Below are 26671 nucleotides of genomic sequence, written 5' to 3'. Positions count from 1 at the left end.
TGGGTGTCCTCTCATACTCCAGAAACGTACTAGTAGGTTAATGTCCCTCCCTTAGCTTTACTGTCAGAACTCTGGGAGCACCTTGGAAACGATTCCTAAACTGTGCTCCTAGTATTGCAAATCAGTGAAATCTGTACAGCTTGATGCTGACTCGCTTCTACGGGTAAAGGAGATAGATCACTTGGTTTAATTTGAGTTGTCAGTACCTCCATTCAGGCCTCTTAAGGGCCAAGTGCTGGAACAGAGCCTGTCAGGGGTCATTCTGGAGAAACCCTGTCTGCTTTGCCCAATACACATAGTCAATAGGCATATAAAAGCCCAAAGGCGTATTTATTATATGAGACCATATATGGTATATGAACTAGTGGCATTTTTACTAACCTCCATTATTGCTATACTGTGAAAACTAAGGGCTAGATTTACTAAGCTGCGGGTTTGAAAAAGTGGGGATGTTGCCTATAGCAACCAATCAGATTCTAGCTATCATTTTGTAGAAGGTACTAAATAAATGAAAGCTACAATCTGATTGGTTGCTATAGGCAACATCCCCACTTTTTCAAACCCGCAGCTTAGTAAATCTAGCCCTAAGAGTGTTATTTCCCTCTTGGTGTTCATAGCATAGCAATACTGAGGGTTAGTAACAATGCCAGTAGTACAGTCGTGGACATACTTGATGGGACCCTTCCACGAAAAAAGAGGAACCCATATTTTTCCCTGAAATAACTAGAACTGATATGTCATCCAGTTTATTCCATATTTAATGGAAATTAGACTTTCGATTCAACAGAATAGTTTAAATAATAAAACAAATGAAGATGGCATGGACAAAGATGATGGGACCCTTAACCCAATATATTGTTGCACAACCTTTAGCCGCAATCACTGCAGTCAAGCGATCTCTGTAGCTCTCAATGAGACTTCTGTACCTGCCAACAGGTAGACTGGCCCACTCTACCTGAGAAAACTGCTCCAGCTCTCTCAGGTTTGATGGGTGACTTCTCCAGACTGTATGTTTCAGCTCTCTCCATAAATGTTTGTTAGGATTCAGATCAGGGCTCATAAAAGGCCACTTCAGAATAGTCCAATGTTTTGTTCTTATCCATTCTTGGGTGCTTTCAGCTGTGTGTTTGGGTCTTCATCCTGTTGGAGGACCCATGACCTGCGACTGAGGCAGAGCATTCTGACATTGGGCAGTAGTGTGTGTCGCTGCAGAATGTATTGATAGTCTAAAGATTTCATTGTGCCCTGCACAGATTCCTTGAATCCATGGATCCAGAGTGCGATCAGACACTGACGTACCTTGACCTTGGAGTTCAACCTCTATCTCTTTGGAAGTTTTCCTTGGCTCTTTTTCTACCATTCTCACTATCCTTCTGTTTAATCCAGAATCGATTTTCTTCTTGCGACCACTACCAAGGAGGTTGGCGAGAGCCCCATGGACTTTATACGTCTTTATAATATTTGCAACTGTAGTCATAGGAGCACCAAGCTGCTTGGAGATGGTCTTATAGCCCTTACTCGTAACATGCTTGTCTATAATGTTCTTTCTGATGTCCTCAGACAACTCTCTCCTTTGCTTTCTCTGGTCCATGTTCAGTGTGGTGCTCACAATGATACCAAACGGCAGAGTGACTCCTTGTATACCATTAAATAGGCTGAATGACTGATTCGAATATTGAAGATATGGGTCATGCTAATTAAAGAAAGCAATTTCTTTGAAATATCACTATAATCCAAATATGTATAATATTTTCTAAGGGATACCAGCCAATCTGTCCAGCCCATTTTAGAAGATCTTTGGAGAGTAAGCAATAATTTATGTATTTTCACTGTATCTTTGCTTTATTCTATGACGTACCAAAGACATGCAGGTATGCATGAGACAATAGCTATTAATGTCATCACTCTTCAGGGAAAATGAAGCATTGTTTCAATGATCTCTAAGGGCCCCGACAAACTTGTCCACGTTTGTATCTGAATAGGAAGGTCAGGTATCCCTCACGTGTATTCAGCTGGCGCTGAGACTTTACTGACCCCCAGAGCAGACTGACAGTATATTCAAATAATATATTTCCAATAGTAGTTCCACAGACATGTGCTTCACACACACACATATAAACCTGTCCCCTGAATCCATTCCCTTCTCACCTCCTTTGTTCCCTTTCGCCCACTACCTGCTACTACCTCGCTCACCTCTTTAATCTGTCCCTTTCCACCGGTATCTACCCATCTTCTTTTAAACATGCTCTCATCTCACCCATTCTAAAAAATCCTAATCTTGACCCCACTTCACTCTGTAACTACCACCCCATTTCCCTTCTCCCCTTTGCCTCCAAAATACTTGATAAGCTCATCTACAACCGTCTCACCACTCACCTTCCTGAACACTCTCTCCTTGATCCTCTCCAGTCTGATTTCCGTCTCCTCCACTCCACTGAAACTTCCCTGGCTAAAGTTACCAACGATTTCCTCTCAGCTAAAGCCAGGGGCCATTTATCCCTTCTGATTCTCCTGGACCTCTCAGCGGCCTTCAACACCGTTGACCACCCCCTCCTGCTCCACACCCTCCAGTTCTCTGGCCTCTCCGGCACCGTCCTTTCCTGGTTCACATCTTACCTTGCTGACCATTCCTTCTCTGTTTCCACCTCCCTCTGGGTCACCCTTCCAGTTGGGGTCCTACAAGGCTGTGTTCTTGGACCCTTACTCTTTTCACTCTACACCTCCTCACTGGGTGAACTTATCAGCTCCTTCGGCCTCAAGTGCCACCTTTATGCTGACGACACTCAACTCTACCTCTCATCACGTGCACAGTACTTCTTCTCCCTAGCAATTCTTTGTTGGGGTTCCTAGTTTTCTCCTCCCTTTTGCCTCCAAACTACTTGAAAGACTAGTTTACTACTGCTTATCATTATATATATATATATATAGATGTGTGTATATATTATATGTATGTGTATATGTATGTGTGTGTCTGTATATGTATATGTATATATATATATATATATATATAATAACACACTTACAGTATATATGAGTGTGCCAAGACAATGTTAAGTAGAGCGATTGATGTTAACCCCCACCAATATTCTATTACTAGGAAGAAAATACCTTTGACACACAGCAATAAAGCAAACAAACAAACTAGCAATATTTCAAATGACTGAAAAATAAATTTCCAATCATTTGGGTATTTATTCCAATGCACACAAGACTTAATGATTTTTAAGCTTATTGGAGGTCATTTCATAGAGAGAGGGATGAAAGAGCAATAGCTGAGACTCAACTGCATAGTTAGTGTAAATATTATCTCGAACATCTCACTTTACGTTTTATACAAACATGTATTTCTTGTAAGTAGGATTATCAAATCTGCACATACAGACTGCATGTCTGCACTGAAGTTCCTTTACATGCATTCTGCATTGTGTGTATATCATGTTTGGACTTACAAGGCTGTTCTGCCAACCCTAGTTGTAGAATGCATTTTATACCAGCACTTATCATTTAGGTTAATGGGTCATTAAGGGTTTAATCATACCTTCCAACTGTCTCGATTAAGGTGGAACAGTCACAACTTTGAGGAACAGTCTTAACAGTCAGGACTTTTGTCCCAACTGCAGGGACTGTTGGAAGACGCGTCCAGCTCACCATTGCAAGCAGGTGCAATATAGAGGAGTATAGGGAAGCAGTTTAGTGCTTTAAAAGCGCCAGGCAAACCTCTGGTGGGCGTGGCATGCACCAAGTCCCTGGCTTACACTACTGAAATGTAGGGAGGTATGGTTTAATAAAAGGAGCAAGGTGTTTATTTACAGATTGTAAGCTCCTACCCAGTCTTGTTTAATTGACGTTATAATTAAAATAATAATAATAATTATATACCCCTAATATTTTTGAAACAATATATTAGGTAGGAACTCAGTAATAACTACTGTTATATGATGAAACATCCACCTCTCTATGGTACATATTTACAAAATTGTACAAATTCTAGCACTATCCAAAGCTGCTGAAATCTACCGCCTCTTGGTAGGTTTTTTCCCAAAAAAAAAAGTATTTGTTGCCACGAGAATAAAAACAAGAAACATGCCTTAATGAACTCAATTTAATATTTAAACTTACTATGGCAATGGATATTTGTTATTACCACCTAACGTGTTTCAGTATACAAAAATGTGAATAGCTTATTAGTTGATTATACAGATACACACATTCATATAGTATTGGCTGGAAAAAATAGACTCTGTGGTAGATTAATCAGACCTTCTATAAAGGAAAAGTGGAGGTGTTGCCCATAGCAACCAACCAGATTCTAGCTATCATTTATCTAGTACATTCTAGAAAATGATAGCTAGAATCTGATTGGTTGCTATTGGCAACACCTCCACTTTGCCTTTTTAGAATGTTTGATAAATCTATCCCTCTATGTTTGTTTTTTTTCAGCCTATCTCCAGGATAAACCACAATGGTGCACGTTGAAGTTTAACAAACAGACAAATTGTATTTTCAACATTTTGAAAATGCACATACATTTTGACTAAAAAACATGCAAATTACTTGTGTGAACATAACATTGTGGAGTTGTTTTGAAGTGCTCCTTCATAAAATACCAACACCCCATCCTTCATCTACATATATACTGTATACAGTACAAAATGACCAGCAAATAGAAGGCTGCGTGCCTGTGTCCCGAATGCACCAGGATACAGATTTATTTTTCAACAGGTCCTTTCTGTCCACAAAATAACACCCAAATCCAGAATAGTGCTTCATTTTTGCCACCATACTGCTATCTGGTACTTCTGATTGGATGTGTCCTTACTCTATACATAATGACTGCAGCTGCCGGCAAGAGAAGCATTGATGTCATCACCAAAATGGTGGCAAGGATAATGAGGACAATGACCCAAATGTCCAGTATGTGCTTGGGAAGGTCTGCTGTTGTCGGAGTCACAAGATCACTCATATTGGTCTATGAAGTAAAATCCACTGTCTGCAACTAGAAAGAAAGAAAGACAGTATATTACACATATGTTAGAAGATGTCAACTCCCATTCCCATCACTGTTTTAGCGAAAACAATTGATCAATAATATACATTACAGTAATAATATTTTCCATTTAACCAGTTGGAATAAGTAGGAGAATAGCGGATTGTCTGTGACCACAAATCTGTTTGTGCACACTGGGGACTTGACTAGGAAACAGACTTAGTGGAACTCATTTGCTGCCAGGTCTTAAGCACGTAGCCTTCGGGTTTACCAGTAAGACAAATAGTGACTCAAACAAACATGATTATGATAGAGAGAAAAGAGGAAGAGAAGTCAAAATAATTGAAACGAAGTAACTGTAATTGAAACTAAACTACAATTGCAAACAAGAACCAAAACCACAAAAACATAAAAATGGTCAGGCCCAAAACAAAAGTCAGGCAGGCAGCGATGAAACAGAGTCAGGGTCAAGGGTCAAAGGTTGACACACAGACGTCAACTGGAGTCACAGTGAGGTTTTCGCAAATCATGGGCAAATGGGTGGTGCCACAGCAGTGTTAGAATGTTGTGCACAATATTATGCAACACACAACTGCAAGAATCCAGCGATGCACGATAAGATAACATGACTCTTCTTAGCAATGGGTAAACCATCTTGGTGGCAGGTTCCAAGGAACATTAGAGATATGGGTCATCTTTGCTTTATTGAAATATGAGGAAGTTCAGTTCTTAGGCCCCTATTTTGGAGCAGAGAATCCTTCACATTAGCAGGATGCCCAGATACATCTTCTTCCCTTACTGGTCAGGCAATTGATTTCCTTCACTTTGGCAGGTGGCCCAGATACAAGTTCCTTTGAACAAGCAAAGAGCATGGATGTCATTCAATTTGGCAGGAAGCCATACACCACATCTCCACTTTAGTAGGCAATGCTGTCTTTCCCTCAACACTGCAGATGCTGGTAGGATTACTTACTGCATTATACATGGTACATGTATATATATATATATATATATATATATATATATATATATATATATATATATATATATATACATATACATACATACTACATGCAGTATAAAGATTTTAGGATAACTCAGAAATTAAGAGGAGATTGGCCTATTTAGGGAACAAACTTGCTAACATGGATACCATTTTTATTTTTGCATAAAGTTGGGTACAAAACAATTGGCATCTGTGATGCCACGGCCAGCATGCAGTTATATAGGATATGCGGGCTGCCTTTACTTCATTAAATACTTTGGTTTACATCCTTCCATCTATGCAAAGTTTGCGTTTTGAGACTTAGTTCATACCTGACGACTTTTATAATATTCCCTTTGGGAAGTAAACTGTGAGTGCGGAGGGGTCTGGGGTCAAAATGCAACGATTCACGGTGAATCGCATCAAGGAGGCCGCCATTCTGTCCACTTCACTGGGAAGTGACCAGGATGCGAGAGAATGGCCTGCTGCCCCGGAAATCCGGGAGACCTACCCGGAATTTGGGAGTCTCCCGGAAATTCCGAGAGAGCGGGCAAGAATGACTTTCACAACACGTTCCACTGGTGTGGTAGAAGTTTCAGGCCATTCTGTGATTTGGAAAGCCATGCCACTCCATGTAAAATCTGGGATGCAAAATATCTGTAAAAAAAAATAGGCATGCGGTGCCCAAATAGTTTTGTGGTTTTAAGATGGCACTTGTGGAATACTTACACTGTGCCAATGCTCGTAAGTTAATCTTGCTGTACTCGTAAGGCACATGATGACAGCTGACTTGATAGTTTGCAGACTACTCTTTGGATCTTTGCAGTTTCAATGTTCCAAGGAAGACATTCTAGATCATCTGTCAACAGTGCTAGACTTATTTACTGGCCCTAGTTATGTTCATCTCTCCCAGATCAAGAATATTAGCTTTATTTCACAAAAGTCATGACACTTCTCCCCTCTCAACAATAAATTAATTCCCTAAGAACTGGGTTCCCTGGTTATAGCCTATGGAACTGCTGGGAGTGGAGTTTAATTTGCTTCTCTTTCCATGACAATACTAAACTCAAATTAAAAAATGATTTTGTTTTTTACTACAAGATGTAGCAGTCCTATTTTGTGAAAGGGCATAATGCTGAAAGTCAAAATGCTATATCTGGCTTCGTTTGCGCATTGCGGTTTGACAGAGACACAGTGCCGTAGCAAATTTTTGCTTTTAAGCATTGTGTTTACTGTATTACTTCACTGAATGAGTCTAACTTTCCATTATGCTGTTGGAAGCTTTCTCATGATCCTGAACAATAAGACTGAACTATATCTGTCTCTGACTATATGTGGAAAACAAATGACAGGTCTGAAGCAAATAACTTGCCCAGAGTTATAGAAAAAAGACAGATATTTGTAGTTAAAAGAAAGAGTGTCCTCTCACCAATGTTTTGACAGGAGGAACATCATTCTCTCAACTAGAAGAATTGGTGATAGATCCTCCCATGGGGAGGACCGACCACCTCTGCACATATTTGAATTTTACAGGCACTGTTGGCTAATATTAGAAAAAGTTTGAAAGTTCTTTACTTTTTTTTACTTATAACTGGTGATCCGTGCCTTAGGTGGAAAAGACCTGGGGTTATATTTACTAAACTGCGGGTTTGAAAAAGTGGAGATGTTGCCTATAGCAACCAATCAGAGTCTAGTTATCATTTATTTAGTACATTGTACAAAATGATAACTAGAATCTGATTGGTTGCTATAGGCAACATCTCCACTTCTCAAACCTGCAGTTTAGTAAATATACCCCTTGGTTTGCAAGCATGAAATTATGACTGGATGACAGCAATGTGTGTTTAAATATAAAGTGGTTTTCCTTGTTCTCAAAATTTATTAAGGCGGCGAGAAGGCGATATTGTATGCACTGTGCTGGTTGAGGTATTTTATATGTAATGCTGGATGTATGTAAACTGTGCCATAAATGACAAACTCCATATGAGCAGCAACAACTGGAACACCGCAAGAGATTTTGGAAAAAATAGGACTAACCATGCCCAATAGGTAAATTTGCCAACTGTTCATAATTTTCAAAAAACTATATATTCCAAGATATCTTAGACATAGTTGCCCACTCTCCCAGAGTGTCCTGCAGACTTGCCTACTTAAGTGGGTGGGGTTTAATGACGCAATTCAGAGATAATCGTGTCATCCTGGTCCTGCCGCTACTGCATTAGGCCGCAAATAGCGGCCTTGAGCAGCAGGAGGTGGGATTTATTGACACTATTTGTATGTCCCACCCTTGGACTCTGCAGCATGGATCTCCTGGATGGTAGATAATAATGTTGGCAAATATGATTTAAGATTTTATTAAAAACTCATATGCTTTTTAGAGTGTATACGTCATCTACACACAGTAGAAACACCCAGATTGTGGCCTGAACAGAGAAATCAGCCTGTTAATAATTCTTGGAGTTTGCCAGTTCTTTGTGAATTCATAGACTGCATTATCATGGATATTGGTTCAGCTCACAAAAAGATTGCCTCTACTCTGTTAGAGATGGGTACAGTATTCTGACTGACAAAATACATACTTCAAAACATTCCGATTCTTGGAATCGGAATGGGGGTGGGGTCACTTCATGGTGGGCACACTGTCACATCACTAGGGTGCGTAGCCAATCACAATGTTATTGTGTCTAGCTCCTCTGAAGTAAGAGCGACTCCTAAGCTCCTTGCCTCCACTGAAAACTCCCTTGCACTGCTGCACGCAAGAGATATAGGTGCGGCACACACTCACCTCTCAATATTCCCAGTAGTCAAAACAAATGTCCTAGCAGTTAGGACAACGGGAGAGTCCCCCAGTATCGGGGAACAGTTTGGGGGTATGCATGTACACTTCTGTTCTCTATGCAAGTGTATATATCTGTTCTTATTCTATGTAAAAGGTAACATTTATTGAGGTGAAATGTTTGCGACATTAAACCATGGAAACAAGATCCAACAACTGTGCTATTAAGTTATCACTCCGCAGCTATTGAATTCTGTGGTGTTTAGTTACATTGCTTTTCCGAAACATTCCAAGTACAAAATCAACTCTGAATTCTCAAATATTTTACAGTGTTAAAACACATTTGGAAATCTGTCCTAGTTCATCTTGCTGACAAATCAACATAATGAATTCCCCTTCAAGTCAAACAGAAAAATACAGTAAACGTAAAGGTTTGCCAATTATTCTTCCTCTTTCAAGAATGCTGATTGCTTCTCTGGCACTCCCAACAACTTCACTCTTGTCAGTTTCTAAAGTGAATCACCTCAAATGAGAAGTGGGGATAAAAGAGGAACAGGACTCATTTGTGATAGTTCGATAAAAATATGTTGGTTTAAGTTTTCTCACATTTTATGTTGCGCGAAATAATTTCTCTATATTTGTTATTCTAAAAATATCAGTTGGCATTTCAGCTGCATTTCACTGGGTTACATTTCACTCAGTAACAATATTGTCAAAGCAATTTTAAAACAGACTGGGATAAAAGCAAGATAATAAAAGTCACCTAAAACAACAATATAATATACATGTGAAATATATATGAAATGAAGCTCAGATATCAAATTTGTTTTGTACTGAAAACATGAAAAAACTAAACGCTCATGTATATACTGTATGTCATGGGTTTGAGCAGAGGCATTTCCTGTTTTTACTGAGGTAGCAAATATCCCGGATGAATGTCAACTGTCAGCATCGGTAATACTTTGAGATTTGGTAGTTCTGCACATCAGCTACCTAAACATACTTCTTAGCAGCTGTCAGAATAGAAATCACAGGATCACTTGTGTTTCCTAATAATGCAGCTACAGTGCATAACACTGTATTGGGTACTATTTGTTTAAGAATAGCAGTAGATGTCAGAGAAGTACCACCTACAACAATCACAGGGAAAGCCCTAGTTGTGACTAACGTATACCATACTTGCCAACTTTTCCTTTTTGGCTTCAGGGAGATCCGGGGTTAAGTGTGAGGAGTGCGGGGGCAGGGCTTGACGAATCACATCATTTTGGCCCCACCCCCTAAATGGTTGTCACAATTTTGGCCAATTACAGGAGGGGGCTAAGATGACGCGATATTTGCATCATTAAGCAACCCTGCCACTTATCTATTGCCGGGGCAAGAACCGGGAGGTTGCCCTGCTCTACCAGGTGGTCTCCCAGAAATGCGGGAGTCTCCTGGACATTCCGGGAGAGTAGGCAACTATGCGTTAAAGAGAAGCAGCTAACGAATCTCTAGAGTCTGAAGTGTCTTTTACATTTCTGTCTCCATTACTGAAGTCATGTTGTCTTACCTGTCAGTCTTTGATTAAATCTTGGACTCCATGAAAATGGCCACCTCCTTAGGCATCAATACATGGACATAGGACACAATTTCTGAACTGTGTCATCATGCCACAGATGGTGAAGCCAACCACGTCTTGTACTGGCTCAGCATCAGGGAGAATGCCAGACTCTTCAGGGAGTGAGGGAGATCACCCCTATTTCAGGGAGTCTCCCTGACATTCAGAGAGAGTTGGCAAGTATGACGTATACATTATTCCAATATGCAGACATGCAAATATTGCTATAGCTGTAATAGAAAAAATGCTAAACATCATTTCCATGAGGTAAAAAAGTACCGTGGGACAATAAACTTTACAGAATCAAAGTGATAAATGCAATTGTAAAAGTGAAAGTAATTTTTTATTGCAAATATTGATATAGCTGTAGTAGAAAAAGAGTTAAACAGCATTACCATGAGGTAAAAGTAAAAAAAACTACCATTGAACAATAAATATTACAGACTTAAAGTGAAACTAATTCTCTATTGCATGAGTAACCCCAACATTCCCATATTTAAACCATAGTGTAAGAAATTCATGGCCTGCAGATCAAGGGCAGATCAGGGCATGGCTGATTAGGACGGTGAGTCAGGACAGATCCTGTGCTTAGTCAAAAAGCTTCCTCTTTGCAACTGGGGGTATATTTACTAAACTGTGGGTTTGAAAAAGTGAAGATGTTGTCTATAGCAACCAATCAGATTCTAGCTGTCATTTATTTAGAGCATTCTACAAAATGACAGCTAGAATCTGATTTGTTGCTATAGGCAACATCTCCACTTTTGTAAACCCATAGTTTAGTAAATATATCCCTGGAGATGTTCACAGGGATGCTATTCTTTTTTATTGTGACTTTTAAGGGAAAAATAATATATAATACCATCATATTTTTATACATTCCCCTTCAATTCAATAAACAGAGTCCTGCTCAGTGCATCAAAAATATGTTTTTGAGTCCGCATTGAAGCACCAAGAAGGACCATTCATTGAATTGCATGTCTGCATTTGGCTGTCTCCACACAGCACTGTACAGGTTTGTGATCTTAGTGATCTGCTTTATCTTCTAATTATTATTATTAGTGCTACCTTGGACAAATGTTAACTTAGGGCAGTGCCATGTTTAGTATGTCTGAGTTGATGTAGTTATCAAACTGGAATTAAACCTTAAAAAAAAAAAAAAAAAAAAAAATTAGGGCAGGGTGAACGGGGCTATCTTGCCTTCCATTAATGTCAGAACAGTTCTCTTTAATTGGCTCATTGTTTTCAGTTTTGCACTAAATATTTTGGGGGACAATTACGAAAACTGGGTCACAGATTATTGTGCCAAATGTGCTATAACCCATAGCAACCAGATTCCAACAGTCATTTTTCTAGTACTGTGTAGAAAATGAAGGCAAACGTTTGATTAGTTCCTATGGGTTACGTTCGGGCCGTGCATCAGCTTAATCAAAGTCCCTCACTGGCTGTCATTGACCTATTAGAGAAGACGTCAGGTGTAATACATACTGTATGTTGGCTGTGCATCACTCAATGTCTCTTCATGTCCTGGTGCCTCTCAGGCCAACAATATTCTTTTTTGCTTACAAAATTGCAACCATTTGGAACCCCAGTGAAAAGGAAAAAGATGGTGTTGCTCACAGCAGCCATTCAGATTGTTGTTTTTATTTTTCAAACATTAAAGAAGATGTCCACTGACGGTACATGGAATGTTTGTAGGCAGAAAAACGCTCTAGAGAGGGTATTTATTCATGATGGTGTAGAGGTGCAGTTATAGGACATCTTTGGCCCTGCATTGGAAATCTGGAAGGGTCCAAAACCAACCATCAGATCAGTATAATAATTTGGACCACACCTTATTTTTTAACCAAAATAGCAAAAAAAAAATGACAATTAGAATCTCATGGGTTGCTGCAGACAACACCAACTTTTCATTTGCATCAGTTTTAATAACTGTCCCCCATTGTATTTACAAAATGTTATGTTATTAGGCCACTCAACATTTCTATGATGTAAATTTTATTTATTCAACAATCTGGAACCATTAAAATCTACACATTGTAGCAAAGTAAATTCTGTACTCAAAGAGGGAGATTAAATTCGGCGCGAGGTGCCTCCACAACATACACATGTTATGGCTGGAATCTCCGCTCATTTCTCGGCCGCGAGGAAAAATTAGCAGGGGTTCCGACCGTAATTGCCGGCAATGTGTGCAGCTGGACATCTGTGTGTTAGGAACTTTAGACTGTAAGCTCCAATGGGACTGGCACTGATGTGAGTTCTTTGTTCAGCGCTGCGGAATTAGTGGCGCTATATAAATAATTGTTGATGATGATGTCCGTGCACCATATTGCCAACGAATGAATCTTCCCCATAAGGGCAGCAATATTTGCCGATGTGACCTGTTACGATGTGTTGTCTTGGCTTTGTCAATTGTAAAATAAAGGTAACATGTTAGTTATAGCTTAGTTTTTGGTCTAGATTTTCACTTGTTACTTTTATGTTGACAACAACATACAAAAAAATTTTAAATATTTTTTTGTTTTACAATTTATCTATTTTTTTTTACTGGTTTTTTTTGAGAACTGAAAGTAAAATGTTCTCAATATTCATGAGAATACAACTGCCTGTAACCCATTTCTCAAAAATATTACTCAAAACTCACAAACCACCACAGTGATGTCACTGATTTCTAGTGAATTAAATGCATTGTCAACTTGTGCAAACTCTTTTCTCAAAAACATAAAGCAAGAACCCTCCACCGCCTGTAAACAAAAGCCATCTATTGCTTCACCTTCAGCACTTAACCAAAAAAAGTCCCAATGACCCTTGCAATTAATTAGAACTATACCAGCAGCTTCCTAAGGGTGTGCAGACCTCCCCTAATGTAAGGAATCAGAATGTGGATTGCGCTTTCTAAAGACCAAACAATGTATTACATAATAAAAGTAAAATAAATAAAAATCTGTATATATACTTGTCTATGATAGGTATAAACATACATCATTTATTTAAAATGATTAACATTTGAAATGCAAAGCACAAATAAAAAAACTATAATCCTTAGGAATCTTTAGTAATAGTCACATACTTTAAACAACCTCATTTAAACAAGTTTTTCCCACTTATTTCATTATTATTACGCTGCTATTTGAAGTATTTCTAAAGACTTCTAAAACCCATTAGGAGTGATATATATATTATCCTAGTTTGCAACTGGTTCCACAGAACATGTTTTTCTTGTTTATAAGAGGTCGTTTAAAGTATGTGACTATTTATTACTTTCAGACCCTACCCATCAGGGATCCCTTATCCCAGCTTGATTCCAGAAATGCTTAACAAATTCATCTAGGATAACAAGTCTCCCAGGTTCAACCTAGCCCTTCTAAAGACCTACTAAATGTGTGGGAAGAGGCTTCCTGGATGTATAACTGGGCTGCCCATCTGAGACGAATTTTGCCCCTCCATCCTCGCTGTCTTGGGGTGATATTAAGTCTAATTATCTAAAGCTAACATCCTTCTCTTGTATCTGGGGATTATCTAAACAGGCTATATCGCCTCTGTGTGGAGTTTGTATGTTCTCCCTGTGTTTGTGTGGGTTTCCTCCAGGTGCTCCGGTTTCCTCCCACACTCCAAAAACATACTAGTAGGTTAATTGGCTGCTATCAAGAATTGACCCTAGTCTCTCTCTCTCTCTCTCTGTGTATGGTAGGAAATTTAGACTGTAAGCTCCAATGGGGCAGGGACTGATGTGAGTTCTCCGTTCAACGCTGCAGAATCAATGGCGCTATATAAATAAATGATGATGATGATGATGAGGATTAAACTCTTTCCAATGCTATATTTTACAGCGGAGGTCTGGGAGACTTCCAAACCTCACTTGAATATCCAGCCCTCCTCTCTGGGACAAACCTGATTTTCCAGTAGTTCATTCTACTATTTTCTCTCGACCCTCAATTCAGGTTGGAGCACAATTTTTCTGGGACCTCTTACACGAGGAATGTTTCTATCTTTGGCTGAAGTACGGACCAAATCTCTCTGGACTGACGGGGCGATCTCCACCGCCCGTTTCTCCATTTGAAAAATTGTGCATCTCCTCGTCTCTTCAAAGACGTTTGGGGCTAGATTTACTAAACTGCGGGTTTGAATAAGTGGAGATGTTGCCTATAGCAACCAATCAGATTCTAGCTGTCATCTTGTAGAATGCACTAACTAAATGACAGCTAGAATCTGATTGGTTGCTTTAGGCAACATCTCCACTTTTTGAAACCCGCACTTTAGTAAATATACCCCTTGATCTCTTCTATATATAGTATTGTACTTGCTGCTGTATTGTCCCCCAGTGTAGGCATGAGAGGGAGTGGGAGAGGGACCATGACAATTTACATTATGCACCTTTCCAAAAAACTACCCACAGCAGGTGATGACCAGTATACCCCCCTTCCCCTTCCCCTTCCAGACCTAATTGAATGTGCCCCAAAAAGTTAAAAAAAAATGTTGACAAATATTGCCAACACCAGAGATAACCGCTATCTTTGCACTGGGAAACCTATTTAACTAACATTTGTACTGCTGAAATATCTGTTATGTCATAGCAGTTACACACCCATTTACATTGGCTATGTTAAGTGAAGCCATTTTAGCTGAGGGCACTTAAAATGCATGGATTATGTTTTTCAGGTCCTTACCCATTAGGGGTTAAAGTTGTTTTAGTCCCAGCCAATAGAATCCATGGGGAGTGGTTTCAGTCACCTCATTAGAAACTCCCATGGGCTTCTAGATCTTTCCTTCCCGTGATTTCACTGATGCCTCCCCCGCCCAGCTAGTTATTGTTTGATTTAACAATCTTTTTTACAGAGGAGGCGCAGTTGGTGGGAGAGCAGTGCAGTCAACGACTAGTCACAACGGTGGTTATGATATTTGGCCGCACGTCACTGCCCCTTTCAAGTAACATTACTCTTGATCCTTCTGAGTGGAGGATCCCTTGGCGTGCTCTGCGTGGCCGTCAATGTTGAGTCCAGAAGGGAGCAGTCATGCCGACGCCTGTTTAACACCGGCCAATGTTAAGGGAGTATTCCTTGGTTTAGCTTGAATGCCATTTGGGCATTGCAGTATTTGGTTAGATGATTAGTTGTTTAGTTGACTGCAGTTTGCTCTCGCCACCACCAGGTGACTTTCATTTAATTGGTTTATGATTAATAAAAAACTGCGACCTTTTGCCAAAGTAGCTATATGTGTCTGTGTCTTTATTTCATTAGATTAAGTAACACTTTTAAAGTACGAAGGTTGGTAAGGTGCGTGAAGGAAAAGGACATTAGCCATATGCGTTTTATAAGGCCTATAGGGGGGGGGGGGGTCAATTAACAATGAAATGCCACTGGTCACTCATGCGATGGGCTCCTGCGCGCACATTACAGTTAATATGGTAATCGCCACGGTTTTAAGCCGAATAGGAATGCCTGCTAAGTGGTATGTATCTCCCTATCATGGGCCTGATTCAAATCAGAATGGAAACAAGTTGCAGTTTAAAATAAAAGCTCGGAACTTGAGAGTAGTTCAGACTGTATTCAACTCCAAGTGGAACATAAGATCCGTTTCAATTTGAATCTGGGTGTAAATACACTCTGCCTAAACGGTACTTGCCGTATGTTATCGGATCGAACAGAGTGCGAAATGTGCAATATTATGTCACATTAGAAGGCATACAAAAAAATGGATATTATAAAATAATGAACAACTCTAAACAGTGTAATCATTAATAAAATACATGGTTGGTTTAAAATATATATATATATATTATAATTAAATACGTATATCAAGATGTTCTTAATATGTACAGGACATACAATGTTTCTCTATAGTCTTACTTGCATACACATGTGCTAGCTCGTGGCATACATGCGAGGACCTTTCCAAACAAAGACTATGCTGTGCCAGTCATCAAAAGTAGTCGACACTTACACCTGCCCTGTAGCTGGTGCAAATTATGTGGCTGAAAAAAGTGTACTTAAGAAAAACCCAGGACTTGAGTCGGCCGCAACGGTGTCGGCACGTCCGTACTGTACATTGTCTACACCCGCCCATTCCCTTCCCTGTTGCGCCCTTCGAATCATAGGCAGTAGTAAGCGTCATTTGCGTCCAGGCATGATTTGCATGCAATTACGTTCAAAGCCGTAAGTTCCATTTAGGAGCATCTGCACAGTGAACTCATGCTAGATACGGGAGGCAAACAGACGTAAGCCGGAACATGAATCAGGCCTAATATGTATATATGCTTTAAATTATTGGAGGGAAGGGCTGCATATTATATTGATTTAATCAGTGTCTTGGTCACCAAGGCCCAGTGTGACGGTAATCCATAATTACCTACTCTCCCGGAATTCCCGGGAGGCTCATGAATTTCGAGGAGTCCTCCTGGTCTCTCGGAAGAGTAGGCAAACCTGCCGCATTCGCCAAAATTCACGGCATTAAATGGCGGGGACGGGGCTTAATCGCGTTATTAAGCCCCGTCCCCGCTATTCAATGCCGTGACTTTCAGCATTTTATAGTGGGGGCAGGGTTATGGTGACATGATGCAGTCACAATGCCCCCCACCCCCCCGTGACATGACTTCTCCCCCGGATCTCTATTTCTCTATTTAGTTCTATATTTTGACAGTTGGCATGCCGGCATTGCCAACAACCAGATATGGTGTAGTGTGTGAGCTCCATTAGGATGCGAATGTTTTATGATGTTCTATTTTTTTTCATCTACAAAGACGTTGCATTGAAGTTTGTTTGCAGAGGAAAATAACCTTATCTCTTCTACCTTCACCAAGTTCAAATATTGAAAATGTTAATTCCAAACAAGAGCTTGTGATTGTTTTGCATGCGCTATTTGAGATGAATGATAAATGTGTTTGCCAGTACTCCCAGCCACAGATGAACTTCTTGTTCTGTTTCTCCGCTGTTTGTCTAGCAATTAGGAAATAATCGGCTGGCTACAAGATAAACTGGGCAGTCGATATACCAGAGTTTAGCAAGCTTGGACAGAGAAACATGTTCATTTTTTAGACATAGAGGATGTAACCAATTATTCCAATCCTGATTTAATCTTTGTCAGGAAGATAACTGCACTTATAAAACGTATTTGCGTAGAGCCGGCTTTTTTTATCTTGATTAAATGATAAAAATGTTTTCACTACCACAGTAATAACTTCCCTTTTTAACCGGTTTACCACTTCGTGACCAGATGTATTTTACAGGTTCCTCACCGGAATATATATGTACAGTTTATGCATTTATTTAACTGAGAAAACATTTGTAACTGATTTGTGTATTTAAATTGCACATTGTTTTTTAGACCATATAGGTGTGTCTTTCGGTACACAGTGAAATGGGTATCTTTTTATTATATGCACATTACAAAGACTTAAACAGGAAAAAAAATATACTTTTCAATGATTCTTCCCATAGTTACTTTAAACCAATTAGTGGAACTCCAGAAAGTTACCCCAAATATTAAATACTTGTGTTATATGCAAGTATGGGGGTTAGAAACAAAATATATTTTTAAACATTTTTTGTATAATTATTTTTTACTTTTATTAATAATTGTCAGTGGGTAATAGCATTAAGGCTATACAGTATTCACTAGATGGAGTCTGATGTGCATAGTATGTATTTTTTTGGGGGTATTCCATGCATATGAAAAGAGAAACTGTAGGGGAAAAATAATATTTATGCTTTTGCTATATTGTGCTATTCATGGCACATAATGCATACATACCTACTTTCGTGAAGCTCTTTCCGGGAGAGGGGCGTGACTGGAGGGCTGGAGGAGGCGGGGCGCGGCCAAACGCATCATTTTGGCCCCACCTCTCACGACGAGTGCCGTTTTGCGGCAGGGGCTTGGACAAAATGACGCGATTCACCGCAAATTGCGTCCTTTAGTGGTGGCAGTAGCGGGATGGGGGAGATTTGCCAGCTCTCCTGGGAGTCCGTGAGACTGACCCGAATTTCGGGAGTCTCCCGGACATTCCAGGAGAGTTGCAAGTATGACATAATGGAAGTGATTTACAAAGCACAAAACATCCACTGTGCAATGCAAAACTAGCTCTGAACCTGCTGGGCACCAGAGGTAGTCATTTCTACGGCACTCACAATGCCGACAGGGTTTACAACAACAAAAAATTACTGATTAGTATAAAAGAGACCAGGTGAAAATAGCGACTTACTATATAACAGACAATCAGTATTTCCATCTGCTTTAATCGCCTCCACATTGAAACTGTGACTTTCACAAATGTCTCCAGTGAGAAATGAAGTCACTTGTAATGGACCCAGTGAAAATGGCGCTTTTAAAGAGGCAATGTTGGGACCCAGGCGCACACACACACACACACTGTTGAAGGAGGTAGCAGCTGAGGGCCTGACACACCAGGGGCACCAACGGAACATATTGGGCCTAAGTCATTAAAAAAAGTAAGGCGAAAAAAGGAGTAAATGTTCTCCAGGTCGAACCATGTTACATAGGGGTGCAAATTAGTTTATTAAATTATACTGGCTGTTTTTTCATCTAGCACACAAATACTTTATGGCTTTATTTTTACACTGAAAGCTAAAGATGGTCTAGGACATGCCCCATCCCAACTATAAATCTGTCCCCACATTTTAAATTTACCTCCCCCTCCAAAGCAAAATGGTTTTGCCCAGGTGCAAAGTTACTCCTTTTTTTTTTGCTTTGCTCTCCTTAATGACTCAGGCCCATTATGTATAGTATTCTGCCAGGGCGCATGGGTTACAGAAAAAGATGGCGGTGTTTGGGGAGGAGCAGACGTTGGGCGAAGTGAATATATTCCTAATGTTTAATAGCAGGGCGGGGGCTTTGTGGGAGCGTCGGCCCCGGAGGGGGGTGCTGAAGCACCCCTATTGTTACGCCCCTGAATGTGTCTAAACCAATTAGTGTTGGACTCTGATGTGAAATTTATTTACATTTTTGTATAGGCATGGAACTATTCTTTTATTATAGCAGAGGGAAAATATTTATTTACGCTCTACAGCTGGACTCATGGGATTGTTTTGCTAACCATTTCTCTATATGTTTTATGTACCGTACACCCAGCGCATCCCTCGTGAAAGCGCTCTGCAGTAAGTGGGTGCGCCCATATACCCCCATGCAGATTTGTGTGGTTCTGCCACTTACACCAGTCTGCACCTGGAAAGGCAGAAAAGGGACCTTCTAACGTAGGCAGAGTACAGTAAAGACGTGTACGTGCAATTGCAAATGGATGCAGATCGTGTACAAGTCGATTATACCCCTGAGAAAGCGGTATTACTTGCAGTTGAGTAAATAGCGGATGATGATGATAACGGTCTCCAGCAATAGTGAACCACTTGTTATTCTCTGCTTGCGATTCCACCTCTGAAGCTGATTGGTGCTTTCGTAGTTGCTCTGGCATATTGTACGCTTTTTGTGTGTGCGTGTGATTAATGATATCCATATACGCAAATGCGCACTCTCAACCATCATCCATGTAGTACAACCGTAGGGGTCTTATGCCCCAATAGTTTGGGAGGTTGGCCCACCCTGCACATCCTGTAAGATTCTGGAGAAGTTCCACTATAAATGTCTCTCTGCAGGTTTATGGGTTATGGATTAGCTGCAGAATATAGTGAGTGCTTATTTCCAAGCCTCTAGGTTTTACTACATGGGTGGAGTACAAGCTGCTGGGTGGGGGGAATTTTCGCATGTGTTTTCTGTTAACAAAATGTTATTTTTTCACATAACATTATGCAGATTTGTTGAGACAGAAATGTTGCTACTGTGAACAAACTCTTACAATGTGTCTTTGCACCAACCTGTAGATCATATAGGTCTGTTGTTTTATTGGTGATATTTGTATAAATGAGACACAGGGGGGTTATAGATTCCAACACATGCAGTATTTATTCCTTCTTTTAAGCAATTATGCAAATTCAGTCGTCTGTCTGGGTAGTAAATTTCCTTGCGTGCTGGGCAGCAGTAATAGGGGGTTGAAGAGACCACAAATCACAGAAGCAACTAAAAGGAAAGTCTCTAAGTTACCCCGTGATACAAATCAAATGTCATCAAAGCACTCACATTCTCTTTCATTATTCATACCTGTACTTCCAACATTAATTCCACAGGAGACCTCAGTGCTGGATTAATGTATATGTGTTCTGGCACGTTTCTGGCAGGCTGAGGAACTCTAAACTTGTATTATTGGGAAATCATTTGTAATGGAACTGAGACGATAACAGGGTACTGAAGTATTATATTGAAATGTTACCACACTATTACTATACTATGTTACCATTTTATGTTGTTTTAGTAGAGGAGTTTTTAATGTACCGAGATAAACATTTTGGCTGGGCAGTCACAGTTACAAAACATGCAAAAGACAATAAAAACAGAATAATATCACTTTCCCACTGAGGCCCTGGCAATATCCTGGGTTTATGAACCCGGGATATTGCCGGGTGACAGTGCAGGACACCCCGGCAAATTCCCGTGTAGTCCGTGTTCACACTGAACACGAGTCTGCCCGGGTCTGGCTAGCAACATCACAAGAGGAGCTTTGATTGGCTCCTCTTGTAATTTCTTTTTTTTTTTACTTTACAATAAATTTGGTTGGGTCGGATGACCCGGGTTCTTCAACCCGGGTCTCACCTTTTAGACTGGAGGCTACCTGGGTCAGACCTGGGAATAACCCTCCAAAAGACCAGAGTCTAATTCCCAGGTCATCCGACCCAGGAATTAGAAGAGGACCCGTTCACACTCAGCCTCGACCCGGATCATCTGGGTTTGCCCCAGCAATAACCTGGGTTTTTAAGGCAGTGTGGACGGGGTATAAGTAAAGACAAGGTTAATGAAGGAGGTGCAAACTTGAGACAAAGAGTCGAGATGGGTCTGGTCCTGGGTGCTTACAGTCTAAAGGGAGAGGGCAATGCTGAGACAATAGGAGCAAGTGGGAAAAACATGAGTTAGTAGTACTTGCACATGGAGCAGTATCAGGGGATGCTAGGATAGATTATAGTGAAGTGGTGGGGTTTGAAAGAGTGCTTGAAACACTGAAGGTTGGGGGAGAGTCCGGCCATGAAGGGTAGGGAGTTCCTTAAGTGGGGTGCAGCACGGTAGAAGCCTTGGAAGTTATCGGTGGATACCAAAGAGGAGACAAGGCATAGGTCAGAGACAGATCGTATAGGGTGAGAGGGAGTGTATCTTGTGACCAGGTGAGAGATGTTGGTGGATGTTGGTGGATGTTGGTGTGGGCTTTGAAGGTAAAGGTGAGCCGCTTGAATTGAATTCTGGATAAATGGGGAACGGTGTAGGGATTTGCAAAGTGGCGCAGTGGATGAGCGAGAAAGATTGGTCTAGCCACGGCATTTAGGACAGATTGTAGAGGTGAAAGACAGTTGAGGGGAGGGCCAGATAGTAGCAGGTTGTAGTAGTCCATGTGGGAGATAATAAGAGAATGGATAAGGGATTTGGTAACATCCTGAGTGAGAAAGGAGCATATTCTGGCAATGTTTTAAAGGAAGAAGGTGCAAGATAATATACTGGATATGTGGAGGGAATTGCTAGGACTGGTTACCAGAATTTCAAGTCACACATCTCAAGCAGGTTACTTTTAAAATACTTTAAAAAAAACTAAACTAATGGAATTTCTAAATTCCATAGGCACAAGGAAGTGGCTTAAAGCTAAAGCAAAGGAAAAAAAAATAGAAATAAAAATAACTAGTCTTTCATTTTAATCCATTTTATCAGTGACCAGTAGCTTTCTGCATATAGCAGTAGTTTGGCTCTTTCAGACAGCAAAATAGAGTGCACTAATTTCAGATGCACAATGTCATGGATATGACTCTAGAGAGCATTATGGATTTTCAAGGAAAAATAGCAGGAAAATTAACTTGTGGAGCTCTTTTTAGGACATATAGTTAACCCCTTACTTTTTAATGACCTAAGTTGTCATTGTTACAGAGTAACTATGAAGGGAGAACTAAAGCCAAATAGTCCTCACCCCCACCATCACTGCACTGTGTTTTATCTGTGTTGTCAGTCTGGGCACTGACAGGACATAGTCCTGGCTCTGCGCAAATAGCATCTGCATTAGAAAACACCACAGCGCTGTTTGCACCTACCCATCGCCCTATTGTCTACATGGGGGTGAATTATCCTTTTATTATAGAGTTATTTCCACTTTACCAGGTGCAAGTGCTCTGACAATGGTTCTGTAAAACTGGGAGATCTACGGCTGGAGAGAAGGACTGTTAACCTAGTCACACATGCAGATTTTTTGTTGACTGATTTAGACAAAAAGCCCCAAATCACTTCATCTCTGCTTTATTTTGGAAAATGCTGTTTGAGTAGATTAATGGAATTAAACAAAACCTGTGTGTCTCAGACCACGACTGCAGACACATTTATCCGCATAGCTAATGAAACCTCTTGACTACCAGACAGCAAAGCATGACCTCTACTGTATTGGAATATTCAAATTGTATTATTAATTAATTAGTAGGTGTTCTGCTTCGTTAGCATCACCCCTGCTCTCACGTACACACATATGCATGCTGTGATCTGAAAAACTTTATTACTGTGCAAATACTGAACAAACTATATTTTTTGCTGGGTAAAGTGCAAAAGAAAGTGCATTAAACAGTCATTATTATTATTATTATTATTATTATTATTATTAAAGATTGCACATACCAAAGTGGAATGTTCTTAAAGGAAAACTGGAGCCAGTGGACACATGAGCGACCCAGTGAAGATGACAGGTAAAGGATGTGATAGGGGGTCCCTTTCATCATCATCATCATCATTTATTTATATAGCGCCACCAATTCCGCAGCGCTGTACAGAGAACTCATTCACATCAGTCCCTGCCCCATTGGAGCTTACAGTCTAAATTCTCTAACATACACAGTGAGAGAGAGAGAGTATGGTCAATTTGATAGCAGCCAATTAACCTAGCAGTATGTTTTTGGATTGTGGGAGGAAACCGGAGCACCCAGAGGAAACCCACACAAACACATCACATACAAACTCCCGACAGTTAAGGCCATGGCTGGGAATTTGGCACATTTAACTCTAAAAAAGCTTTTAAAGCTCTATTACCACTTATACATAAACCTGTTCATGCCCTGACTCTTGGTGTTGCTACATTTAACCAGTTTTCTCTGGGCTTTGTGGTTCATCTCACAGCGCTGGCCAAACACAAGAACAATGTGATTCTGCGACAAGGGTGTGAGTGGAAGGACCTACAGTCAAGTTGATTGGAGTTTCTAATTGGTTATCCGACTCAAAAGCCCCCTCCACAGCCATTTTAAAATGGCTAACTTGCATTTCCTGCCACTTAGGTGGTAATGCAGATTTTAAATAAGGGGTCTATATAACAAGAGGTGAAGAGCCAAAATAAAAACAGGGAAAAGTCTGTTTCACAGCTTTTTGCTGTTTAACAAAGGGCCAATCCAGAAAAATCAGAGATACTTAGGGCTAGATTTACTAAGCTGTGGGTTTGAAAAAGTAGGAATGTTGCCTAAAGCAACCAATTAGATTCTAGCTTTCATTTATTTAGTACCTTCTACAAAATAACAGCTAGAATCTGATTGGTTGCTATAGGCAACATCCCCACTTTTTCAAACCCGCAGCTTAGTAAATCAAGCCCATAGTGTTGGAGGGGGAGCCTTCACCGGCATGGTAGACCGCAGTGATACTGCATTACGTATCACTGTGATTTGCAGCGATACACATTGATAGTGACCACGCTGAGGTCATAAATGGACCACAAAGACTCTAAATAAAAACATTTCAAATTAGAAAATGGTAATTGTGTCAATGACCAATGAACAGCTTTTATTTATTTAAAAAAAACCTGTTTTTTATTTTATGTTTTGTTTTGTTATAACTCATATCCTGTTTAGTATTGCTGGTCAGGTTTTAGTTCCCTGGAGCCACACTCTCAGATTACAAGTTTACTGTCGGCAATGAAAAGACTAAATGCTCTTCACAGATAGCTGCAGACCTGTGTAGCATACTAACAAAAAGCTAAACAGTACCAAAACTCTTTAATTAATTAAATACTAAATGCTGAATCCATATTCAACATCCATAATCCATGTTCAGTTACATTCAACACAAGCATTTTAAAACAGTATTTTACCTATAATCTCTGCAGATGCTCCTCACAAAGCAATGTTATAATTATGAGAAGTTCTATCCAGTTCTTGATACTTTTTACCCCTGACACAGCTATCAAACCCCGTTTTTGGATTGAATCATGGACATAATGGGGTTTTTTTTGTCTATTTTATTTTTAATTTACCCCCAGGGGGTAAATGTATCAAGCTGAGAGTTTTCCCGGCGGGTTTGAAAAGTGGAGATGTTGCCTATAGCAACCAATCAGATTCTAGCTATCATTTTGTAGAATGTACTAAATAAATGGTGAACCAGAATCTGATTGGGTTTTTCAAACCCGCTGGAAAACTCTCAGCTTGATACATTTACCCCCAGATCTCAGCAAGAGAACAAATTGTAGCAAGAGATCCGTCCGCTAAATGGATAATGTTTGTATTATAACGTTAATATTTTCATTTGAACACATTACAAACACAGACAAATAGTTTACAATAGTTTAGGCAGAATATAACTTCTGTGGCTGAAACTCCAAATGTTCATTAAGTTCTATCTTATTTTAATTCACACCCCAAAAAAAGATACGACATTCATCCAGGTAACCAGTAAGCCAGTGATCTTCTAAGAAGTTCTTAGCTGGTGGAAACCAATATTGATAATTCACTAACAAATAGACACTATATATTATCTACACCTATAGTAACATACTATGCAGAGCATCATATAATGTGCTTCTTAGCAATCCATACCCAGTAGAATGTTACTGAGCACATTAAGATTCTAAGTTATCCAGCACTGTACAGCTATGTCCAGATTTGTGTCTTACCTGCTCAGTATTGCTCCATGGAATAAAGACCAAGGAATTGAGACTTTGTAACTCAGGAGTGGCAGCACGCACCTCAATCACATGTACTCTGTGAACAGATAGAGATCTGCACTGTCACACACTCAAGATCATCTCTCCATGTCAGTCCGGGCACTGTGCCTGCGGTGCTTCCTTCTCTGTCTATATCACTAAGGGGATGTGCTTGGTCCAGAGGGGAGGGGTAGCTCCGTCCTCCAGAAACGGAGCACTCAAGTCTCTCATTTTGGTAGAAAAGCCACCTAGTGACCGAGACACAATCTACACACTCAGACAATGAGACATCCGCTGCAATTATCAACATGAAACATTGCAGAATGTACTTTGCATTGTCCTTTCATAGGACTACGTGAACCTGGACACATGGAGACAAACTTGCCTTGGTAGAACTCTTATTAGTAACTTTGGGCCTGATTCATTAAGGATCTTAACTTAAGAAACTTCTTATTTCAGTCCCCTGGACAAAACCATGTTGCAATGCAAAGGGTTGTGTATTATATATGTAAAAACTGTGGGGGGAATTCAATTGACCGCAAGATACTTTTTAACACTGCGTTAAGTCATTTTAACGCTGTTTTTTTTTATCATTTTCGAGCGGGTTAACTTTACCCGCGATTCAATTTCATTTTTAACGCTCAGTTTTTTTTTCATGAAAAGGTCCTCTTGTGCGCCAGTAAAAGGTCTATTGAAAGAATAGGGTGGTTGAGAGCCCGCGGCGCGTTAAACAGGCCAATGTGCTGTTTTATCTGGCACCTCTTTGGGGTGTGCTAAAAATCCTATGAAAACTATTTGAAATCATGTAATAATGAAAAAAGATAAACTATGTTTATCAGTAATGCATAACAATAAAAAGTTGATTTTCTTGTGAAAAAATATCACTAATTAGATATATTTATGTATGTTTTTGGTACAAATATGTATGTACTAATGTGTTTTGACATGGTATAGATGATTCTATAGTAAAAAATATTGAAATAAAAAAATATGGTAAAGAAAGTACTGTAAAGTAGATATTATGAAATAAATAAGTTGTGTAATGTAATCTAATGTATGAAAATGTATGCCAATCCTTTTTTTTGTGTTATACATGACCGCGTTAAACACTCCTCTTCACTCCCCTAAAAACTCGCAGATACTTTACAATCCCTTAGATTGTACACTCCTCTGAGCAGGGCCATCTCTCCTCCTGTTTCCACCACTTTTAACTCTGCTCTCCAGCTACTTAGCCCTCCTCCTCGAGGGTCCTCCAACCCACGTCCACTCTCGCTCCCTCCTTCTTGGCCCCCGTCGTTTGCGGATCCTCCCTCCCCCTTCCCCGCCCTCTCTAGCTGTGCATTGAGCTTACTGAG

The 26671-nt window shown here is 40.1% G+C and overlaps 1 protein-coding gene across 1 annotated transcript; it reads right to left on the bottom strand.

Moving 5' to 3' along the window:
* Positions 1-3146: 3146 nt before the first annotated feature.
* SMIM3 (small integral membrane protein 3) lies at positions 3147-25460 on the bottom strand. The gene is made up of 2 exons (XM_075210070.1): positions 25287-25460; positions 3147-4996 (listed from the first exon to the last, which is right to left on the bottom strand). The coding sequence occupies exon 2, from the start codon at positions 4961-4963 to the stop codon at positions 4787-4789; it is 177 nt and encodes a 58-aa protein (XP_075066171.1). The 5' UTR covers positions 4964-4996; positions 25287-25460; the 3' UTR covers positions 3147-4786.
* Between the last annotated feature and the right edge of the window lie 1211 nt (positions 25461-26671).

The sequence above is a fragment of the Mixophyes fleayi genome, chromosome 4 (genome assembly GCF_038048845.1).
Source record: "Mixophyes fleayi isolate aMixFle1 chromosome 4, aMixFle1.hap1, whole genome shotgun sequence".
NCBI lineage: Eukaryota > Metazoa > Chordata > Amphibia > Anura > Limnodynastidae > Mixophyes > Mixophyes fleayi.
Note: the sequence above shows the minus strand (reverse complement) of the source record. Positions and strands in the feature narration are given on the sequence as shown.